The 17,473-nt window shown below is 51.4% G+C and overlaps 1 protein-coding gene across 1 annotated transcript; it reads left to right on the top strand.

Moving 5' to 3' along the window:
- Window positions 1–7,488: 7,488 nt before the first annotated feature.
- On the top strand, window positions 7,489–17,411 carry GPR4 (G protein-coupled receptor 4). Its single transcript, XM_027079875.1, has 2 exons — window positions 7,489–7,575; window positions 15,363–17,411. Exon 2 carries the CDS (start codon window positions 16,135–16,137, stop codon window positions 17,278–17,280), a length of 1,146 nt encoding a protein of 381 aa, XP_026935676.1. The 5' UTR covers window positions 7,489–7,575; window positions 15,363–16,134; the 3' UTR covers window positions 17,281–17,411.
- The last annotated feature ends 62 nt before the right edge of the window (window positions 17,412–17,473 follow it).

The raw sequence follows: 17,473 nt of genomic DNA, 5'->3' as shown, positions 1-17,473 counted from the left end.
AATACTATTGTTTTGATTTTTTGGGAGCCACTTAAAAATGTGAAAACCATCTTAGCTGACGAGCCGTACAAAGACAGGCGGTAGATAGGGTTTGGTCCACAGTGGTAGTTTGCTCACCTTTGCTTTAAATAGATGGAATCATAGAGTATGAACTCTTGGATCTGGCTTCTCCCCTTGAGCGGGTTTCTTAAGCCTCTCAAGGCCTCAGTTTCCCAATGTATAAAATAGAAGTTAATAATAGCACCTGCCCCATAGGGGTGCTGTGACAATGAGTTAAATACACGCAAAAGCTTAGGACAGTGCCTGGCACGTAGCAAGCTCTCTACAAATGTTAGCTGATTATTTTTACACTGTTGAGAACACAGACGCTGTGGCTGCAGGCATTCTGCCAGGCCACATGGTAACAAAGCCAGAGGAAGTCTTTCTCTCATACCACTCAAGCGTCTTCAGGAGTAATCTGATTGGCTCACCTTGGATCATGTGGCCAATCTCCATGGCCTAGGGAGTGGAGTCATCTGATTGGCCAGGCCTGGGTCACGTGCTCATCTTTTTGCTTAGGAAGGGGTTAGTGTACCTGGGACTGACAGCGCCACCTAAACCTCGCAGAATGGGTGGGGGAGTTCTCCCAAAGGAAGGGGGATGGGAAAACACTCGAGCAGGAGACGGAAGCTACCAGCAACCTCAGCATATTTATGTCAAGGTGGGTGACACCCTGGAGGGCAGGGTCAATAATGTTTCTGGGAGTTTGAAGACCCCTATTTCCAGTATCTATTGCTTCAGAACAAAGCATTCCAAAACTTAATGGCTTAAAACAACAACCATTTTGTTATCACTCATAGTTTGGTGTTAGGCATTCACCCATGATGGAAGTTTGGGTTGTGTCCATCGTTTGCTATTGCAAATAAGGCTGTGATAAACATTTATATACAAGTTTCTATTTGGACATATGTTTTCATTTCTCTTGGGTATATACCTAGGAGTAGAATTGCTGAGCCATATGGTAATTCTGTATTTAACTTTTTGAGGAACATGTGTGTGTTGTTTTAATTAAACAGTTTTGAAATAATTATAGACTCAGGGGAAGTTGCCAACATAGTACAGAGAGGTCCTCTATATCCTTCATCCAGTTTCCCCCAATGGTAACATCCTGTATAACTATAGCACAATACCAAACTTGGAAACTGACACTGGTAAATCTACAGACCTTATTCAGATTTCACCATTTTTACATGCCCTCCTGCTTGTATGCGTGTGTGTGTGTGTGTGTGTGTGTGTGTGTCTATGCAGTTTTATGACGTGTATAGTTTTCCAAGGGGGTTCCAGCAAAGGTTAGAAACTCCCTTTTATTTCCAAAATATTCCCAAAGTTTACCCGCTGTCTGTATATATGTATGTTTGCTCTCTGGTCTTTAGCTAGTTAACAAACCCTAATAAGCTCAATGAGGTCTGCCATCTGGGCTGTTCGTACCTCAGGTATGGGACTGTATTCTAAAGGAGACCTTAAATGAGTGATAGGATACCTCTATTTTCAGTTTTGAAGTATTGTATTAGAGAAAACGCCAGAGAAACAGAACCGGTGGGATGTATATATTATAAGGAATTGGCTCATTCAATTGTGGAAACTGACAAGTCCTAAGATCTGCTGGCTGAGTCGGCAAGCTGGAGATCCAGGAGAGGCAGAGGTGCAGTTCTGGTCTGAATGCCAGCAGACTCGAGACACAGAAAGAACCAATGTTTCAGTTTGAATCTAGAAGGTAGGAAAAAGCCAGTGTTCCCGTTCAAAGGCAGTTGAGCAGAAGATAGTCTCTCTTACTCGGGGAAAGGTCAGCCTTTTTTGTTCCATGCAGGCCTTCAACTGATTGGGTGAGGCCCACCCACATTGGGGAGGGCAATCTGCTTTACTCAGTTTCCCAATTTAAATGTTCAGCTCATCCAGAGCACCCAGAATGTTTGACCAAATATCTGGGCACTTCATGGCCCAGTCAAGTTGGTGCATAAAATTAATCATTACAGGAATGATCATCAATTAAAACATAATAGGTCAGCGTTCTCAATGGGAGTCTCTAATAAACCTGCAAGAGGTACAGAAAGTTCCCCAATCAAGGTAAGACAATTGAGGTTTCCTTTCTTCTGTTGGGCCAGAGAAGTGGCAGGATTCAGAGTGCTGCAGTGGTGAATAGAAGTAGGAGAGAGAGAGGGTAACAACTTCAGAAGAGGTTGGCTGGCTGGCTGAAATCATTGTGTGCTTTTAGTCAGTAGTGATGTGCTGGATGAGGAATCATAAAGTCAAGTGGGGTGCCTAGAACTAGCCCAGCAGAAGCATCAAGTTTTGCAGCCCCAACTATTGCCTTAAGACAAGGAGGAGAAGTCTGCTCTTGTTAATGACTCTTTACTGCCTGGTATGAAAGCATTTCAGTATTTTAACAAATGATACAGCCCTATCAGTGTGAACCAGCTGAATATTAACTGTGACTGTCCAGAAGGAGTAGGGATTGAATTGTTCTGATTCCTTTATCTTTGGTAGGCAAGATAATTTATGGTGATGCTATATAATTACCTCTCCCTCCCTTCTCTCTCTCTCTTTCTTTTATGTTTGAAGCACTGACATTTCCCCCCACTATTCTCGAGTTCAGTAGTTCTTACACTTGAAGGAGCAGTAGTAGAATCATCTGTAGGGTTTGTTATAATGAAAATGCACCTCCTCCCAATTCCCCATCCAGGGTTTCTAATTCCATCAATCTGGGTGGGGCCCAAGAATTTGCATTTCCAGAGAGTTCCCAGATGCTCCAAGGACCACACTTTGAGAACCACTGCACTAATAGAGCTATAATAAGGTAACAAATCTATAGGATTTCTCTAGACAGAGCAATGCATAGAATTTTGTAGAACATTACACACTTGTGTTTCTTTTCCTTGTCTGAACCGTACAGATGATCTCTTGGGATGGAAGGCTCAGAGCCTTGCAGTTTCAGAGTGACAGTTTATCAAGGCCATTAATTCCCAAGGGAAGGAAAAATTACTGCAGGAGAAACCTGCAAATCCCTCTTTGACCAGCAAGGAGGATTGTCCACGTGTCTCCAGGAACAGCTGCCTAAGCTATAACTCTCCAAATGTCAATATCCTTCAGAAGTGACAGCCCCCAGAGCCAAACGTGAAATTCTAGGAAGGGGAGGGTGTTCAATCATATCAAAGCGTTTCATCCCCTCCACATTTCTGGCCAGAGATCTCAATTAATATGACCAGAAGTCAATCATTCACTAATCAATTGCCCACGAGGATGAGGATTTTGGCTTTTAAGACTGTATTCTCAGGGCCTAGCGCAGTTTCTGGCATGCAGTAAATGCTCAACAAACACAAATGTTGATTAATCAATGAATGAATTCATTCAATATATGTAAGAAACATTTTACTCTAGGCCAGAGCCTGAGCTGGGCAGTGCTGGGCAGAGTGGTGACTGAGACAGCCCCAGCCCTGCCCTCAAGGGACTCAGTCCGGTGGGGAAGGCAGACCCATCCTTAGACAATGATGACCATAAGTGGGCAAAGGAAGGCCAAGTGGGTATCAGGGAGGGCTTCCTGGAGGGGACCACAGACCTGCCTATTGAAGGATGAGTAAGGAATGAACCAGGTAAAGTGAGGGGAGTGTTCCAAGTGGCAGTTCTGACAGCTCCCTCCTTCCTCCTATTCCCCCAACAAACTGTGACAAGGCCCCCTCTAGGCTCCAGCAGCCCCCTGGACCCCCATTCCAGCCTTGACCACTCTGAGGTATGACTGTCAGGGACAGATCTGTCTCCCCCTCACTGACTGCCAGCCCTGGGAGAGAAGGACCAGGGCTGTTGTGGTCACTGCCGTGTCCCCAACACTGCCTAGCCCAGGGCCAGGTACAGAAGCAAGGGCTCAGGGAGTGTTTACTGAATGAATGTAAGAGTGGTGTGTGTGAAACAGTTGAAAGTGTGTTAGATGAAGAGGATCAAAGTTCAAACTCCTCAACCCTAATTTCCCACCCCCAAGAAGTGGCATAACAGCAGGTAGAGACTAGAGCTCCACTGTTGGGAGTCCAGCATTTCCACTTACCCATCTAGGCCACATCTGTAAAACGGTGCCTCTGCATATGGTTATTTTGAGGATGAAATGAGTTATTCACATAAAGTGCTTAGAATGGTACTTGGAATGCAGTAAGTGGTCATTAAATGTTAGCTGTCTTTATTTTTCAATCATTTCTGATCCTTCCTCTTTTTTTTTAAATTTATTTTTGGCTGTGTTGGGTCTTTGTTGCTGCGCATGGGCTTTCTCTAGTTGCAGCCAGCAGGGGCTACTCTTCGTTGCAGTGCACGGGCTTCTCATTGCAGTGACTTCTCTTGTTGCAGAGCACAGGCTCTAGGCATGTGGGCTTCAGTAGTTGTGGCACGTGGCTCAGTAGTTGTGGCTCATGGCCTCTAGAGCGCCGGGTCAGTAGTTTTGGTGCACGGGTTTAGTTGCTCCGCGGCATGTGGGATCTTCCCTGACCAGGGCTCGAACGCATGTCCCCTGCATTGGCAGGCGGATTCTTAACCACTGTGCTACCAGGGAAGTCCCTGATTCTTCCTTTTTAAGCCAACATCCTCTCCTGTCCCCATCTCTTATATCCAGCCATTTGAATCACCAATACTTGCCCTTCCTTGTGACATTTCATGTCTCTGAGCCTCTGCACATGCTCTTCCCTCCCCGCTGGTACACCCTTTCTGAACTTGTCCACCCAGGGAACTCCTATTCAGCCGGCACAGTCCAGCAATCACATCAGCCCTCCAGACCTCCAGGTTTCAGATCTATGGGATCAAAGTCTTGTTTCCTGTCCTCCAGCTTTTGACCCTTCCCTAATGTCCAAGTTCTGGGGAAGTAAGTGGTCCAGCGCTAAGCATCCCTTTCATTGGGTCTCTTGGTGCTCTGTCACCCCCTTGTGCCCAGCCTCAGACCTGCATGGAAAAATGTGCCTAGAAAGTTCTGGGAGAATAGTGCTGGTAATTCTCCACTGTGTACCACAGGGTCACCCTCAGCCTTTCTCCTCCTGCTCTGGGCCCTGGGAGACTGCCCTGTGTGGGCTCCATCCACGGGAGTCCCTTGCCCTCTGCCTTCTGGTTGGCTTCTCCCCGTTACAGGCACTGACAGGGAATCTGAAGGTAAGTAGAGAGGGAGAGGTTGGAGTATTTATTTTCCGGGCCCCTCCCTGCATCCCTGCAGTTCTGGCAGTGGCTGTGTTCCTCTACCTAGAGCTACAGCTCCTATGGTCTCCACTCCAAACTTTAGCTTTCTGCCTGAAGGGTGGTAATGGCTTGCTTCTGGCTCCAGCTGGTTCCCTGGCGTTGCCCCACATTTTGTGGGTTATTTCACCCTGCCAACCTCTCTAAACCTTCCCTTCATAAATGTTCTCACTTAAATTCTTTTTTTTTTTTTTTTTTTGACCGCACCACGCACGTGGCTTGTGGGGATCTTAGTTCCCTGACCAGGGACTGAACCTGGGCCCTCGGCAGTGAAAGCGCTGAGTCCTAACCACTGGACCGCCAGGGAATTTCCCACCACTTAAACTCTTTGAATGGCTACCTGTTTCCTGCCAGGACCCTAACTGAATCACATAAACTTAGGGTGAGCCCAGGAGAGAAGGGGACCCTCGCCCACCAGTGCACTCCAGAATTTCTCCATAGGATGAGCTTGGGATGGCCAAGGGGCTGACAGGAGGGCTTGTCTTGAAGCTGATAAGATTTATATTGGGTTATTTGTGGGGAGGGGGCTAAAACCTTCGTGACACTTCCATTGGAGTGTCTCTGTCTGTCCCCTTGAAGGAGGGTGGAAGGAAAAAACTTTTACTCCTGTGTGTATTGCAGGTCACTTGGGTCCTTGGTTAACTCTCTCACTTTCTGTTTCCCTCAAGAGCCCTGAGAGGAAGGTGGTAATATGGTTCAGAGAGGTGAAGTCATTTGTCCAAGGCCACATGGTGAATGATTATAATAGCTACCTTAAACAAAACAGAAGTGTTTCATTACATTTCTGTGAAGCTCTGGAACAGGCAACACTAATTTCCAGTTTAAAAAAAAAGGAAAAGAAAAACAGAAAGGCATGGAGTTGCCTCTGGGGGTGAAGTAGGGTGTGAGTATGCCCTGGAAATGGGCAAAAAAACAATGTTCTCAGGTGATGGAAATGTTTATGTCTTAATTTGGGTGATTAGTCACATGGGCGTATCTGTTTATCACAACTCGTTGTACTGCTCTCTTAAGGTCCAAGCATTTTAATTTTTATTTTCAAAATAAATAAAAAAGAATTTGCAAGCCCATCTTTGAGTGCTACATCCCAGGTCGGTCCAAAGTGCTTTGCCCAAGAATGAATTCTCACGACCAATTTATGAAGAACGTGATGATAATAATCAGCAAATAGTTTTGAAGCACTTATCATTCGTGTATTTACTCTCTGAAAATAACGTGTATGGAACGCCTGTCTTGTAGTAAACTAACCAAACACAAAAATGACACTCCTCCTAGTGGGGAGGCAGATAATTAGAAAAAAAAAAAAAAGTGGGGCTTCCCTGGTGGCGCAGTGGTTGAGAGTCCGCCTGCCGATGCAGAGGACACAGGGTTCGTGTCCCGGTCCGGGAGGATCCCACATGCTGCGGAGCGGCTGGGCCCGTGAGCCATGGCCTCTGAGCCTGCGCGTCCGAAGCCTGTGCTCCGCAACGGGAGAGGCCACAACAGTGAGAGGCCCGCGTACCGCAAAAAAAAAAAAAAAAAAAGGTGAAATACATAGAATGTTGGATGGTGACAAGTTCTATGGGGAAAAGCAAATAAAGCAGGAGGTAGGGGATCATGGCGATGGCGGGGGCGGGTGGGTGGGTCATGTTTTATAGACTTGATAGTATGACATCCCCATGACAAAGGGACTGTGAGAGACCACGTTATCAGAAGAGGAAACTGAGGCACAGAGAGGTCACCAGCCTAAGTCTCGCCAAGAGGCAGGGCTGGAGCTGGAAACCCCAGGATTCCTTCCAGGGCTGGCGCTGACCATGGGCAGGGGGAACTAACAGACCCCTCGTTCTCTCCCTTGGGGAAGGGGGCATGCAATGATCAGAAAGTTAATGACTTGGGACTGGGGTCTCCGAAAGGAGGAAATCGTTCAGCTCAACGAGGGACCCCCCCTTCCCCCTCCCCACCCCCAGCTGAGGGCATGATCTAGGAGCGCGGGACTGGAGGCACGGTAACCAAAGGGGTTAATGAGGTGGGGGTCTCCAGGATGGGGATGTTGAAGGACTGGGGGGTATTCCAGCGGCAGGTGAGATTTCCCCAGGGCTGGAAGACACAGCCCTCTCTCCATCTCTCCATCTCACAGCCCTCTCTCCATCTCTTTAGCGGGGTGAAGGCTCAAAGGGGTTAAGGGGGAGCGACAAAGGAGGGGTTAATGGGGGCGGGCCCGGCCGGGCCGGGGCGGGGCCTCGGCTGGCGGCTCTGGCCCGGGGGCCAGTAGAAGTCGCCGCCGGGTTCCTGCGCCGCCTTGGAGCCCGGCTCTCCCAGCCGCGGAGAGAGACGCCACCTGCCCCGTCCAGCCGTCACGCGCAGGTAGCCGCCGGTCCCTCCCCTGCCCGCGCCGGTCCTGCGGCCGCCGGGGACTGCTCGTCCCCGCGTCCGTCCGCTGCCTCAGTCTCCCGCGCCGTCTCCGTCCCCGCCGCTCTCTGGGGCTGGCTCTTCCCGGCGTCTGACTTTGTCTCTGGGTGTGTCTCCATCTCTCCGTCTGTCTCTGATGTCTCTCTGGATCTGCGGTCCCTCTCCCTCTGGGTGTGTCTCTCCTTCTCCATCTCCGAATGTCTCTGTCGATTTCTTTATCTCTGCCTCTCCGTCGCTCTCTCACTCTGCCTCCATCCCTGTGTCTTGGTGAACTCTCAGTTTCTGTGGATCTCTCTGCTTCCATCTCCCCGTCTCTGGGCATCTCTTTGCCCTTTCCCTTCCTGTCTGTGTCTCTCGGTATTCCTCTGTCGCTGTCTCTCTGTATCTTAGACCCGGTTCTGGGAACTTCACCCCGTCATCTCTCATTCCAAATCCTCGCAAATTCCCACTTTCACCTGGGCCGAGGAGCTGCTTGGGAGTGGGGCAGGGGGCAGTAGGGTAGCCACCTGGGGCAGGTGGACTCTGAGCGCCCCTGTGACCCCGCCTCCCCCTTAACAGTCACCCCACTGCTCTGGAGGTCGCACCCACCCCACCCTCCAATTTCAGGAATTCCTGGCTGGGGGGTAAACTTCCTCCCCCACTTCCTCCCTTCCAGGATTTGGCTGGGTCACCCGTTAACTCCTTCCTGCCTTGGCTTCATCCCCCCCTCCTTGAGCTGGACACCCCCCACCCCCAAGCACGCTGAAGGACAGCTCTGGAATTTCGGTTGTGGGACGTGTGTTGTGTGCTCAGGCGGGACATGCGCTGGGGGAGTTTCTTGCGGGCACAGATGGAGTTAGTTGATGGGGGCCACATCCCCACCGCCCCCCACCAGGGCCCATCACCAGCCCCACTCTTTCTGAACTCACCAAGGGCCCCTCACAACTCTGTCTCTGTGGTTGAGCTTGACTTCAGGTTTGGGGTGAGGTTGGGGAGGTTTTCCTTTCTGCTGGTGGGGCATCCAATAGTAGAAAATGAGAGAGGCTGATGGGGGAGGGGCTCCAGAACTCTGGGAATCATAGAATCAAGAAGTCTTGCCTGTGAAGTCTTTGAATGAAAGGACCCAAGTAAGTGAGAATGATCAGAGAGGGGGACCAGGAATGCTCAAACCTTCAAATTAAAGGTCCTTAGGGTATTTGAATCCTTCAATCCAAAAAGCTTGGTGTTGGAATCTTGGCAGTTTTCAGTGTTCACGCACAGCCGAGAGCTTGAAAGTGCTTGCAGAGATAGCTAGACCAAGCCCCCTATTTGACAGATGGGGAAACTGAGGCCCAAGAGTAGAAGTCCCGGCAGTGAGTCAGTTTCAGGCTAAGGTTGGGACTCCAGTTCCACTGAAGCCCCAATCCAAAGATCTGGCTTCTTTCGCTGCCACTAAGTCGGATTCCTGTGGGGCAGGAGGTCTTCATAGGCAGGAGGGAAGAATGCCAAGGTGAGTGTGAATGGCTGGAACCCAGGAGGGAGCCTTTTAGAGGCAGAGGAGAGAAAATATTTCTAAAACCACGGTGTTGGAGAAGGAGAGGGGACAAGAGTTGGTCTGGGTGGAAGGGGTGGAGTTTCAGAGAAGGAGGGAAGTGAGGGGCAGGGGAGGCGGGTAGTGCAGAGATTAACTCCCGCCTGATTCTGTCTCCTGACCCTCCCCATGAAGCCCACTGCTCCCATAGGACAGGGCCTATAATTTGGTTTGTGTCTAGACAAATAATAACTCAGCTGGTGTGAGCGAGCAGGGAGGGACGTGGCAAGGCTCCCTGGGAGGCAGCCTGGGCTCCGAATGTCCCCCCCAGGGGGGTGAGAATTTAGGGACCAGGTGAATGTGGTGACTACCCCTCCGCCATTGAATCCTTAGTATCTTAGAGTTCTGCATAATCTTAGAACTTTAGGCTGCTAGAATGTTAAAAAAAAAAACAACGGATTAGATAGGGAGGAAAAAGGAAGTGAGGTTTACGGTATGTAGAGTATGTTCCCATTTCTGTAAAAAAGAAAAGGGAAATACATATTAGTGTTTGTTCAGCAAAGATAGTAATCACTGAGAACTAATAATAGATTCTGAAAGTTATAGAATGTTAAAAAAAATCATAGAGCGTTCTAACAATAGAACTTGAAAATCTTGGAATGTGAGACGCTGGGATGTTGGAAACTTAGAAGGAGAAGGGCATGGAAAGCCACCATGATAATAACAATAGAATGGAAGAAAGGTAACGCTCTAGAATGTTATAATAATAGAACAGTAAACCAGGAACTGGACTAACAATAGAACCTGAGGATTTGAGAACCTTGCATTCTAGAACATCAGATAGAGTCAAGGACTCTGGTGTCCCTTTTGGATGGTGTGGGGGGGTGTGGAGGGATGGAGACCCCTTCGGTAGAACTGGGGAAACTGAGGCCCAGCGGAGTGGTCACGGTGGCCGGACTGTCCCCCAGTTTCCGCCGGCCAGCCGCCAGGACACCAGGTGGGGAGCGAGGCTTGGTGATCACATTTCGTCCCCTAATGAGCAGACCGGAGCTGGCTGGTCCCCCGGGGCTGTCAGGGGAGCAGGAACCCTCAGAGGAGGGAAGTGGGGGTTGAGAGAGGCGACCTGGAGGCTTCTAGGACGAGACTGGTGAGTGAGGGGCTGTGGGGCTCTATTACCTCTCCATCTTGTCCTTTCACCGCCCCCCGCCCGCAGTCCTTCAGCCTTGCTGGACTTAGAGGTGGCTGCCAGGGCCCAGGGACTTATCTGGCTTGCGCAGCTGAGGTGCAAAGTGGGGGCAGTGGTCTGACAGTCCTTCCTGTCTCCCCACTATCGCTCCACATTCTCAGCTTATCTCTCTTCCCTGCCCCTCTGGGAGGGGCCCGCAGGGACCACGAGGGAGGCCTGTGGCACTGGGGAGCTTCTTGTGGGCACTGTGAGATTTGGGGATTGACGTCCCAGACGCAAAGCCTGAGTAAGGGAGGCAACTTAGATCCCAGCCCAACAGGGTCTTGGCTCCAGGGGGCTGGGCAAGGGAGTCGGGTGATGGAGGGGCACCCAAGACGCTGAGGTCATTTGCTTTCTCGTGGTGAGAGTCCGTGGATCTTGCAGCAGATTTTTTTTTTTAATATTTATTTATTTGGTTGCATGGGGTGTTAGTTGCAGCAGGCGGGCTCCTTAGTTGCGGCTTGCTGGCTCCTTAGTTGCGGCATGTGGGCGCCTTAGTTGCGGCATGCAAACTCTTAGTTGCGGCATGCATGTGGGATCTAGTTCCCCGACCAGGGATCGAACCTGGGCCCCCTGTGTTGGGAACGCAGAGTCTTATCCGCTGCGCCACCAGGGAAGTCCCTCAGCAGATTCTTAACGGGGGCTGAGAACCCCGGAAAGACTTGAGAAGAATTACAGGAATGCAGGGGGTGAAGAGAGAAAGCATTCAGGTAAGGGGAAGCTTTTTAGTTAAGAATGACAGATCTATGCAGTCTTGACACACCATGTGACTTAAGACAACTGCTTTGTGGCTCTAGGCCTCAGTTTCCCCATCTGTATCAGGCAAGGGTCAGAAAGAGCCTCGTGCCCCTATATGTTGTGGCATATAGGCCTGTTGCACTGTGGAGTTCTAAGAGTCTGCCATTCCGCGCTGTCTTTCGGGGGTTTGGTGGTGGGCAGATCTCAGGTGGGGGACAAGAGAGGGTTGAATGCCCCTCCCCCATGCCCAGCATCCCCCAAGAAACAGATGGGTTGAGGAGGAGGGATGGGAGGAGGGAGGGGTAGGCAGCCAACTGGTTCCCCCTCGAGGAAATTAGCAATGGGAAGTGTATTTCCTTTGGCTGCAGGAAATCAGTCTCATGCCTGTGTACCCACCCCAGCCTCAGCTGAACCCAGGGGTTCTTGAGAGGGTGGGGCAAAGGGAACTCCCAGCTCTCAGTGCCTCCTCCCATTATGAACTGGTTCATTCTTGTGTCAGCTCCCCAGTGCCTGTGGAATAGTAATAATTGTTCAAATACTGCACAATTTATAGATGATATCACCTCTACCAAGGATTTTCTTTTTTTTAATTAATTTTGTTTTTTACTGAAGTATAGTTGATTTACAATATTGTGCCAATCTCTGCTGTACAGCAAACTGACTCAGTTATACACATATAGACATTCTTTTTTTAAAATATTGTTTTCCATTATGGTTTATCACAGGATATTGAATGTATCCATAGTTCCCTGTGAATAAATTCGGAGATGTTTCATCCTCTTCAGTTTTCTGGAAGAGTTTATATAGAATTGATATTTTCTTTTTTTCTTCTTTTTTTTTTTTGGCCAACCCGCGCAGCATGCAGGATCCTAGGCACAGGGTCAAACCTGGGCCCCCTGCAGTGGAAGCGCAGAGTCTTAAGCACTGGACTGCCAGGGAAGTCCCAAGGATTTTCATATCTGGGATGTGACTAGTATAAAAGTTGTGCCCACCCCCCCCTTTCTATAGAAGGGGAAACTGAGGCTCCTGAAGAAGTAATTCCCTCAGTGTTACAGGAGGAAGGAGAGACTCAGGGCAGACAGAGGGGAGAGAGGTGTTTGGGTTTTTGTTTTGTTTTTTAATATAAATTTATTTACTTATTTAGTTTTGGCCACGTTGGGTCTTCGTTGCTGCGCGCGGGCTTTCTCTAGTTGCGTTGAGCGGGGGCTGCTCTTTGTTGCGGAGCACGAGCTCTAGGCGCGCGGGCTTCAGTAGTTGTGGCTCGCGGGCTCTAGAGCTCAGGCTCAGTAGTTGTGGCGCACGGGCTTAGTTGCTCCGCGGCATGTGGGATCTTCCCGGACCAAGGCTTGAACCCATGTCCTCCACATTGGCAGGCGGATTCTTAAGCACTGCGCCACCAGGGAAGCCCGAGAGAGGTGTTTTGAGTGATTTGCTCTGGGCGGGCGGTTTCAGTTCAAAGGTAGGGACCGGATTGCACTGTTCCAGCCAGGAGCAAGCCACCTCTGTCCCATCTCCACAGGATCCAGGAGTCTCTGTGAGTCTGAGGTGAGGGCAGCTCTTCAGTCATGGAGGACCCGACAGCGGGGAGGACTTACTAAGTGGGACTCAGCCCTGATCTTTCAAAGTCAGTTGTGCAGCAGATAGATCCTACCCTTTTCACTTTTTCCCTCCACGCCTCCTTCTCTGGGTCCCTGCAGGGGCTCGCTTGAGCTTGAAGTCGGGGGTGGTGCCGCCTCAAGGTGAGCAGGAGCCTGCGTTGGAGGAGGGGCTGACCAATGCCTGTTCCCTCAGTCCAAAGACATTTCTTGAGTGCCTACTGTATGCCGGGCCTGTCCTGGGCGCTGGCGATACAGCAGTCAGCACAAGGTCCCTGCCCTCCTGGAATGTCCGTTCTAGATAGACAGACAGACACAAACAAGATGCAAAGTGATGTGAGGAGAGAGCCCTGGGAATGGGTGGTCAGGACTCTGGGTCCAGAGGGCTTCCCTGAGGAAGTGAAGGAGGTGAGGGAGCTAGTCGTAAGTAAGTCTGAAGGAAAAACAAAGGTTTTGTCTTGTTTTGTTTTGTTTTGGCTGCGTTGGGTCTTCGTTGCTGCGCGTGGGCTTTCTCTCCTCGTGGTGCGCGGGCTTCTCATCGCCGTGGCTTCTCTTGTTGTGGAGCACTGGCTCTAGGCACGTGGGCTTCAGTAGTTGTGGCACGCCGGCTCAGTAGTTGTGGCACACGGGCTTAGTTGCTCCACGGCATGTGGGATCCTCCCGAACCAGGGCTCGAACCCGTGTCCCCTGCATTGGCAGGCGGTTTCCTAACCACTGCGGCACCAGGGAAGCCCAGAACAAAGGTTTTGACGCTGGAAAGAAGGTCCAGCCTTGAGGCTGCTGAGGTGGGGGAGGGGAGGTGGGCAAGAAAGTCAGCTAGGTTGCCCAGGCTGGTCAGGCAATGCCTTGTCACCTGGGGTGAGGATTTGGGATTTCACCCCAAGTCCACTGGGAAGCTATTGGAGAGTTTCAAGCAGAGAAGTAACAAGAGCTGATTTACATGTTAGAGAGACCTTTCTGGCTGCCACGTGGGAAGTGAGTTGAGGGAAGTCAGAGTGGCCAGGAAAGCCGTGACAGGCTACTGCAAAGTCCAAGCCAGTGGCGATGGCTGAGCAGAGCGGGCAGAAGCAGGGGTTTTAGAGACATACATGGATTCAGGATTTAGTGTGGAGGAAGGGAGAGCCAAGTGGCCTTTCCCATGAGAAGATGCTCAGGCATCTGGGAGGTTCCCGTGTACCTGCTGTGTACCTTTGGGCTCATCCCTTCCCCTCTCTGGGCCTTGGTTTCCTCATCTGTCCAATCGACTCAACCAGTGGTTTTCAAAGTGTGTCCTAGGGATGCTTCAGAGGTGGCCTTCTTCCCGCCACCTCATTTTTTTCTAGAGCACAGAGCAGCTTCCTCTGTCACGGTCTTAGATGGGGTTTCCAGCTGAGATGTCTCTTTTTTTTTTTTTTAAAGTGGTTTCACAGCCTAAAAACTAAACTGATGCAAACCCTTGGATGGAGTGACTTGTGCAGGTGCCTCTAATTCAGGACTTCGCTCACCACCTCTCTGGGGGTTGACAGTGGTCCGGGGCTTGGTCCAAGATTGTCCTTTGCCCTGTCCTTAAACGTCTCCGCAGGACCAGGAGAGTGGGGCCCAAGACTCTCACTCGGGAAAGTCGGAGGGGAGTGGGGAGAGACAATGAAGGGGGCAGTCTCTGAGGGAGGGGACTGCTGGCACTGCCCCCAGGGCTCCCCCTTGCTCCCGACCTCAACCGAGTCCAGCATCTCCTCCTCTCAGCCCTTCCCTGCCCCGCCCCCCCCCAGCCCCCTGCAGCTATGCTTCCCTGGGCTGTCAGCCCAGGGCCCTCTTCTGTCCAGTCATTCTTGGGTGAAAACTGAAGTGCAGACTGGAGAAAGCTGAGATTTCCCCTCTCCCGCTATCAGGACCTTGGACAGGTCTCTGAACCTCTCTGTGCCTCAGTTTGTCTAACAGGGGGAATAACCCTATTCCTCATAGGATTCTTGAAATTTCAAAATTCATACCCATAAAAGTGCTTAAGACAGGGTCTGCTATGTAGTAGGACTTAATAAACTTTAGCTGTTATTATCACCACCGTCATCATTATAGTCAAAAATGGGGTGCCCTGGGTTAGGAGCAGGAGGGCTGGTTCTAGCCCGGTTCTGTCACTGCCTTGCTGTGCATCCTTGAGGGGAGTGACGCAGCCTCTCTGGGCCCAGTCTCCCTGTCTATAACATGAGAGTTGAGACTAGTTCTCCATTTCCCACAGCATGATATGATACTTGTGCAAGTTTTACATGGTTTCTGGAAGAAAGTTTTAAAATCTGAGTTGGATCTTTATTTTTATTTTTTTGCGGTACGCGGGCCTCTCACTGTTGTGGCCTCTCCCGTTGCGGAGCACAGGCTCTGGACGCGCAGGCTCAGCGGCCATGGCTCACAGGCGCAGCCGCTCCGCGGCATGTGGGATCTTCCCAGACCGGGGCACGAACCCGTGTCCCCTACATCTGCAGGCGGACTCTCAACCACTGCGCCACCAGGGAAGCCCCTGGATCTTTATTTTAACATCTGTTAGGGAAAAAATATATCTGGCATCTCAAATCTGTGTTTTCAGAGATCCGTTGCTTAGAGTGGGGCCCAATTAGGCATCATTAGGGTCCCCACCCTCTGCAGCCCACTGGAGTCAGGGCAAAAGGGGTGTGGGGAGAAGGGGGTGGTCTATGACTCCTCTCACTGCAGTCTTCTCTCCCCACAGGTGCTGCAAAATCAGCTTTGAACTGTGAGGCGGGGCCACCTCATGTCAACTGCTCAGCTCCCACCAGGACCAAGCAGGAGCCCCGTCCTTGTCCCCTTTAAATTCCCTGTATTAGTAACCCTGCTCTGATCTAGCCCTTACTCACCTCCTTCCTGTTTCTTAAAAACCCTTCCCACATTCCCCAGACCGAGCCCTTCCTCTCTTTCATCCCTCACAGGACACCTCCTTTTCCGTAATCTTCTCCTCACTGTTTACTTACTTATTTCCTTATTTCTTACTGGGGTCCTAGGAAATGCTAGCACCCCCATCCATCTTGCCTGGTCTTTTCAACACTCCCTAACTGTAGACTATCCTATCTCAACACTATTCCATACATTTCCACCCCACCGTTACTTCAGCATGGCCACGCTTACCTTCTACATCCTCCGCAAATCTCTCTCTCTCGCCACTGCCCACTGATGCCTTCAGCTCCTCTATAAACAGCCCCCTCAGTCAATTTTGTGTGACCCCAATACTCCTCCACTTATGCTCTGATTGGGTTCATAAAACCTCCTTGACAAAGATCTTTGTGAATCCTGCCATCCCCCAGACGTCCCTCTTGTCATAATTCTATCCCTCCTCCAACTTTTCCCTCTCAAGCTCTATCCTTCCCTGCCCAGCCTGGCCCACGATTCGTGGTCAGCCTCATCTCTTCACTGTGGACTGCCTCCCACCATGTTCCCCTGAGCCTCCGAGGAGGGGGCTCAGGGGGCCTGATGGCCTCCCGCCACCCATGGCCCCACAGCCCCTGTGGGCCAGGGGAAGCATCTCGAAAGCCTCAGTGCCGAGGATGGGCAACCGCACGTGGGAGGGCTGCCACGTGGACTCCCTCGTGGACCACCTCTTCCCGCCCTCCCTCTACATCTTTGTCATCGGCGTGGGACTGCCCACCAACTGTCTGGCCCTGTGGGCCGCCTACCGCCAGGTGCGGCAACACAACGAGCTGGGTGTGTACTTGATGAACCTCAGCATCGCTGACCTGCTGTACATCTGCACGCTGCCGCTGTGGGTGGACTACTTCCTGCACCACGACAACTGGATCCACGGCCCCAGCTCCTGCAAGCTCTTCGGGTTCATCTTTTATACCAACATCTACATCAGCATCGCCTTCCTCTGCTGCATCTCTGTGGACCGCTACCTGGCCGTGGCCCACCCACTGCGGTTCACCCGCCTGCGGCGCGTCAAGACGGCCGTGGCCGTGAGCTCCGTGGTCTGGGCCACAGAGCTGGGAGCCAACTCGGCGCCCCTGTTCCACGATGAGCTCTTCCGCGACCGTTACAACCACACCTTCTGCTTCGAGAAGTTCCCCATGGAGGGCTGGGTGGCCTGGATGAACCTCTACCGGGTCTTCGTGGGCTTCCTGTTCCCGTGGGCCCTCATGCTGCTCTCCTACCGTGGCATCCTGCGGGCTGTGCGGGGCAGCGTGTCCACCGAGCGCCAGGAGAAGGCCAAGATCAAGAGGCTGGCCCTCAGCCTCATTGCCATCGTGCTGGTCTGCTTTGCGCCCTACCACGTGCTCCTGCTCTCCCGTAGCGCCGTCTACCTGCGCCACCCCTGGGACTGTGGCTTCGAGGAACGTGTGTTCTCGGCGTACCACAGCTCACTGGCCTTCACCAGCCTCAACTGTGTGGCTGACCCCATCCTCTACTGCCTCGTCAACGAGGGCGCCCGCAGTCACGTGGCCAAGGCCCTGCACAACCTGCTCCGCTTTCTGGCCAGTGACAAACCCCAGGAGATGGCCAACGTCTCGCTCACCCTGGAGACCCCACTCACTTCCAAGAGGAACAGCGTGGCCAAGGCCATGGCAGCCAGCTGGGTGGCCGCTCAGCCCTCCCAGAGGGACCAGGTGCAGCTGAAGATGCTGCTGCCGGCGCAGTGAACCCCGTGTCGTGCAGAGCCCCCACTCCTCCATACTAACCCCACCCTCCCTTCCCTCCTGGTCCGGTGTATGCAAATTGTATGTAAATGAGGCTATGCTAATTTCCATAAGCATGTAAGAAAATAGGAAAATAGTGAGGTTGATGTGTCACTGGTCAACCATCGTCCTCCACCATGACCCCCTAACAATTCAG

The sequence above is a fragment of the Aethalodelphis obliquidens genome, unplaced genomic scaffold, assembly GCF_003676395.1.
Source record: "Aethalodelphis obliquidens isolate GAN/ISIS:26980383/991018 unplaced genomic scaffold, ASM367639v1 scaffold43, whole genome shotgun sequence".
Classification (NCBI taxonomy): Eukaryota; Metazoa; Chordata; class Mammalia; order Artiodactyla; family Delphinidae; genus Aethalodelphis; species Aethalodelphis obliquidens.
Note: the sequence above shows the minus strand (reverse complement) of the source record. Positions and strands in the feature narration are given on the sequence as shown.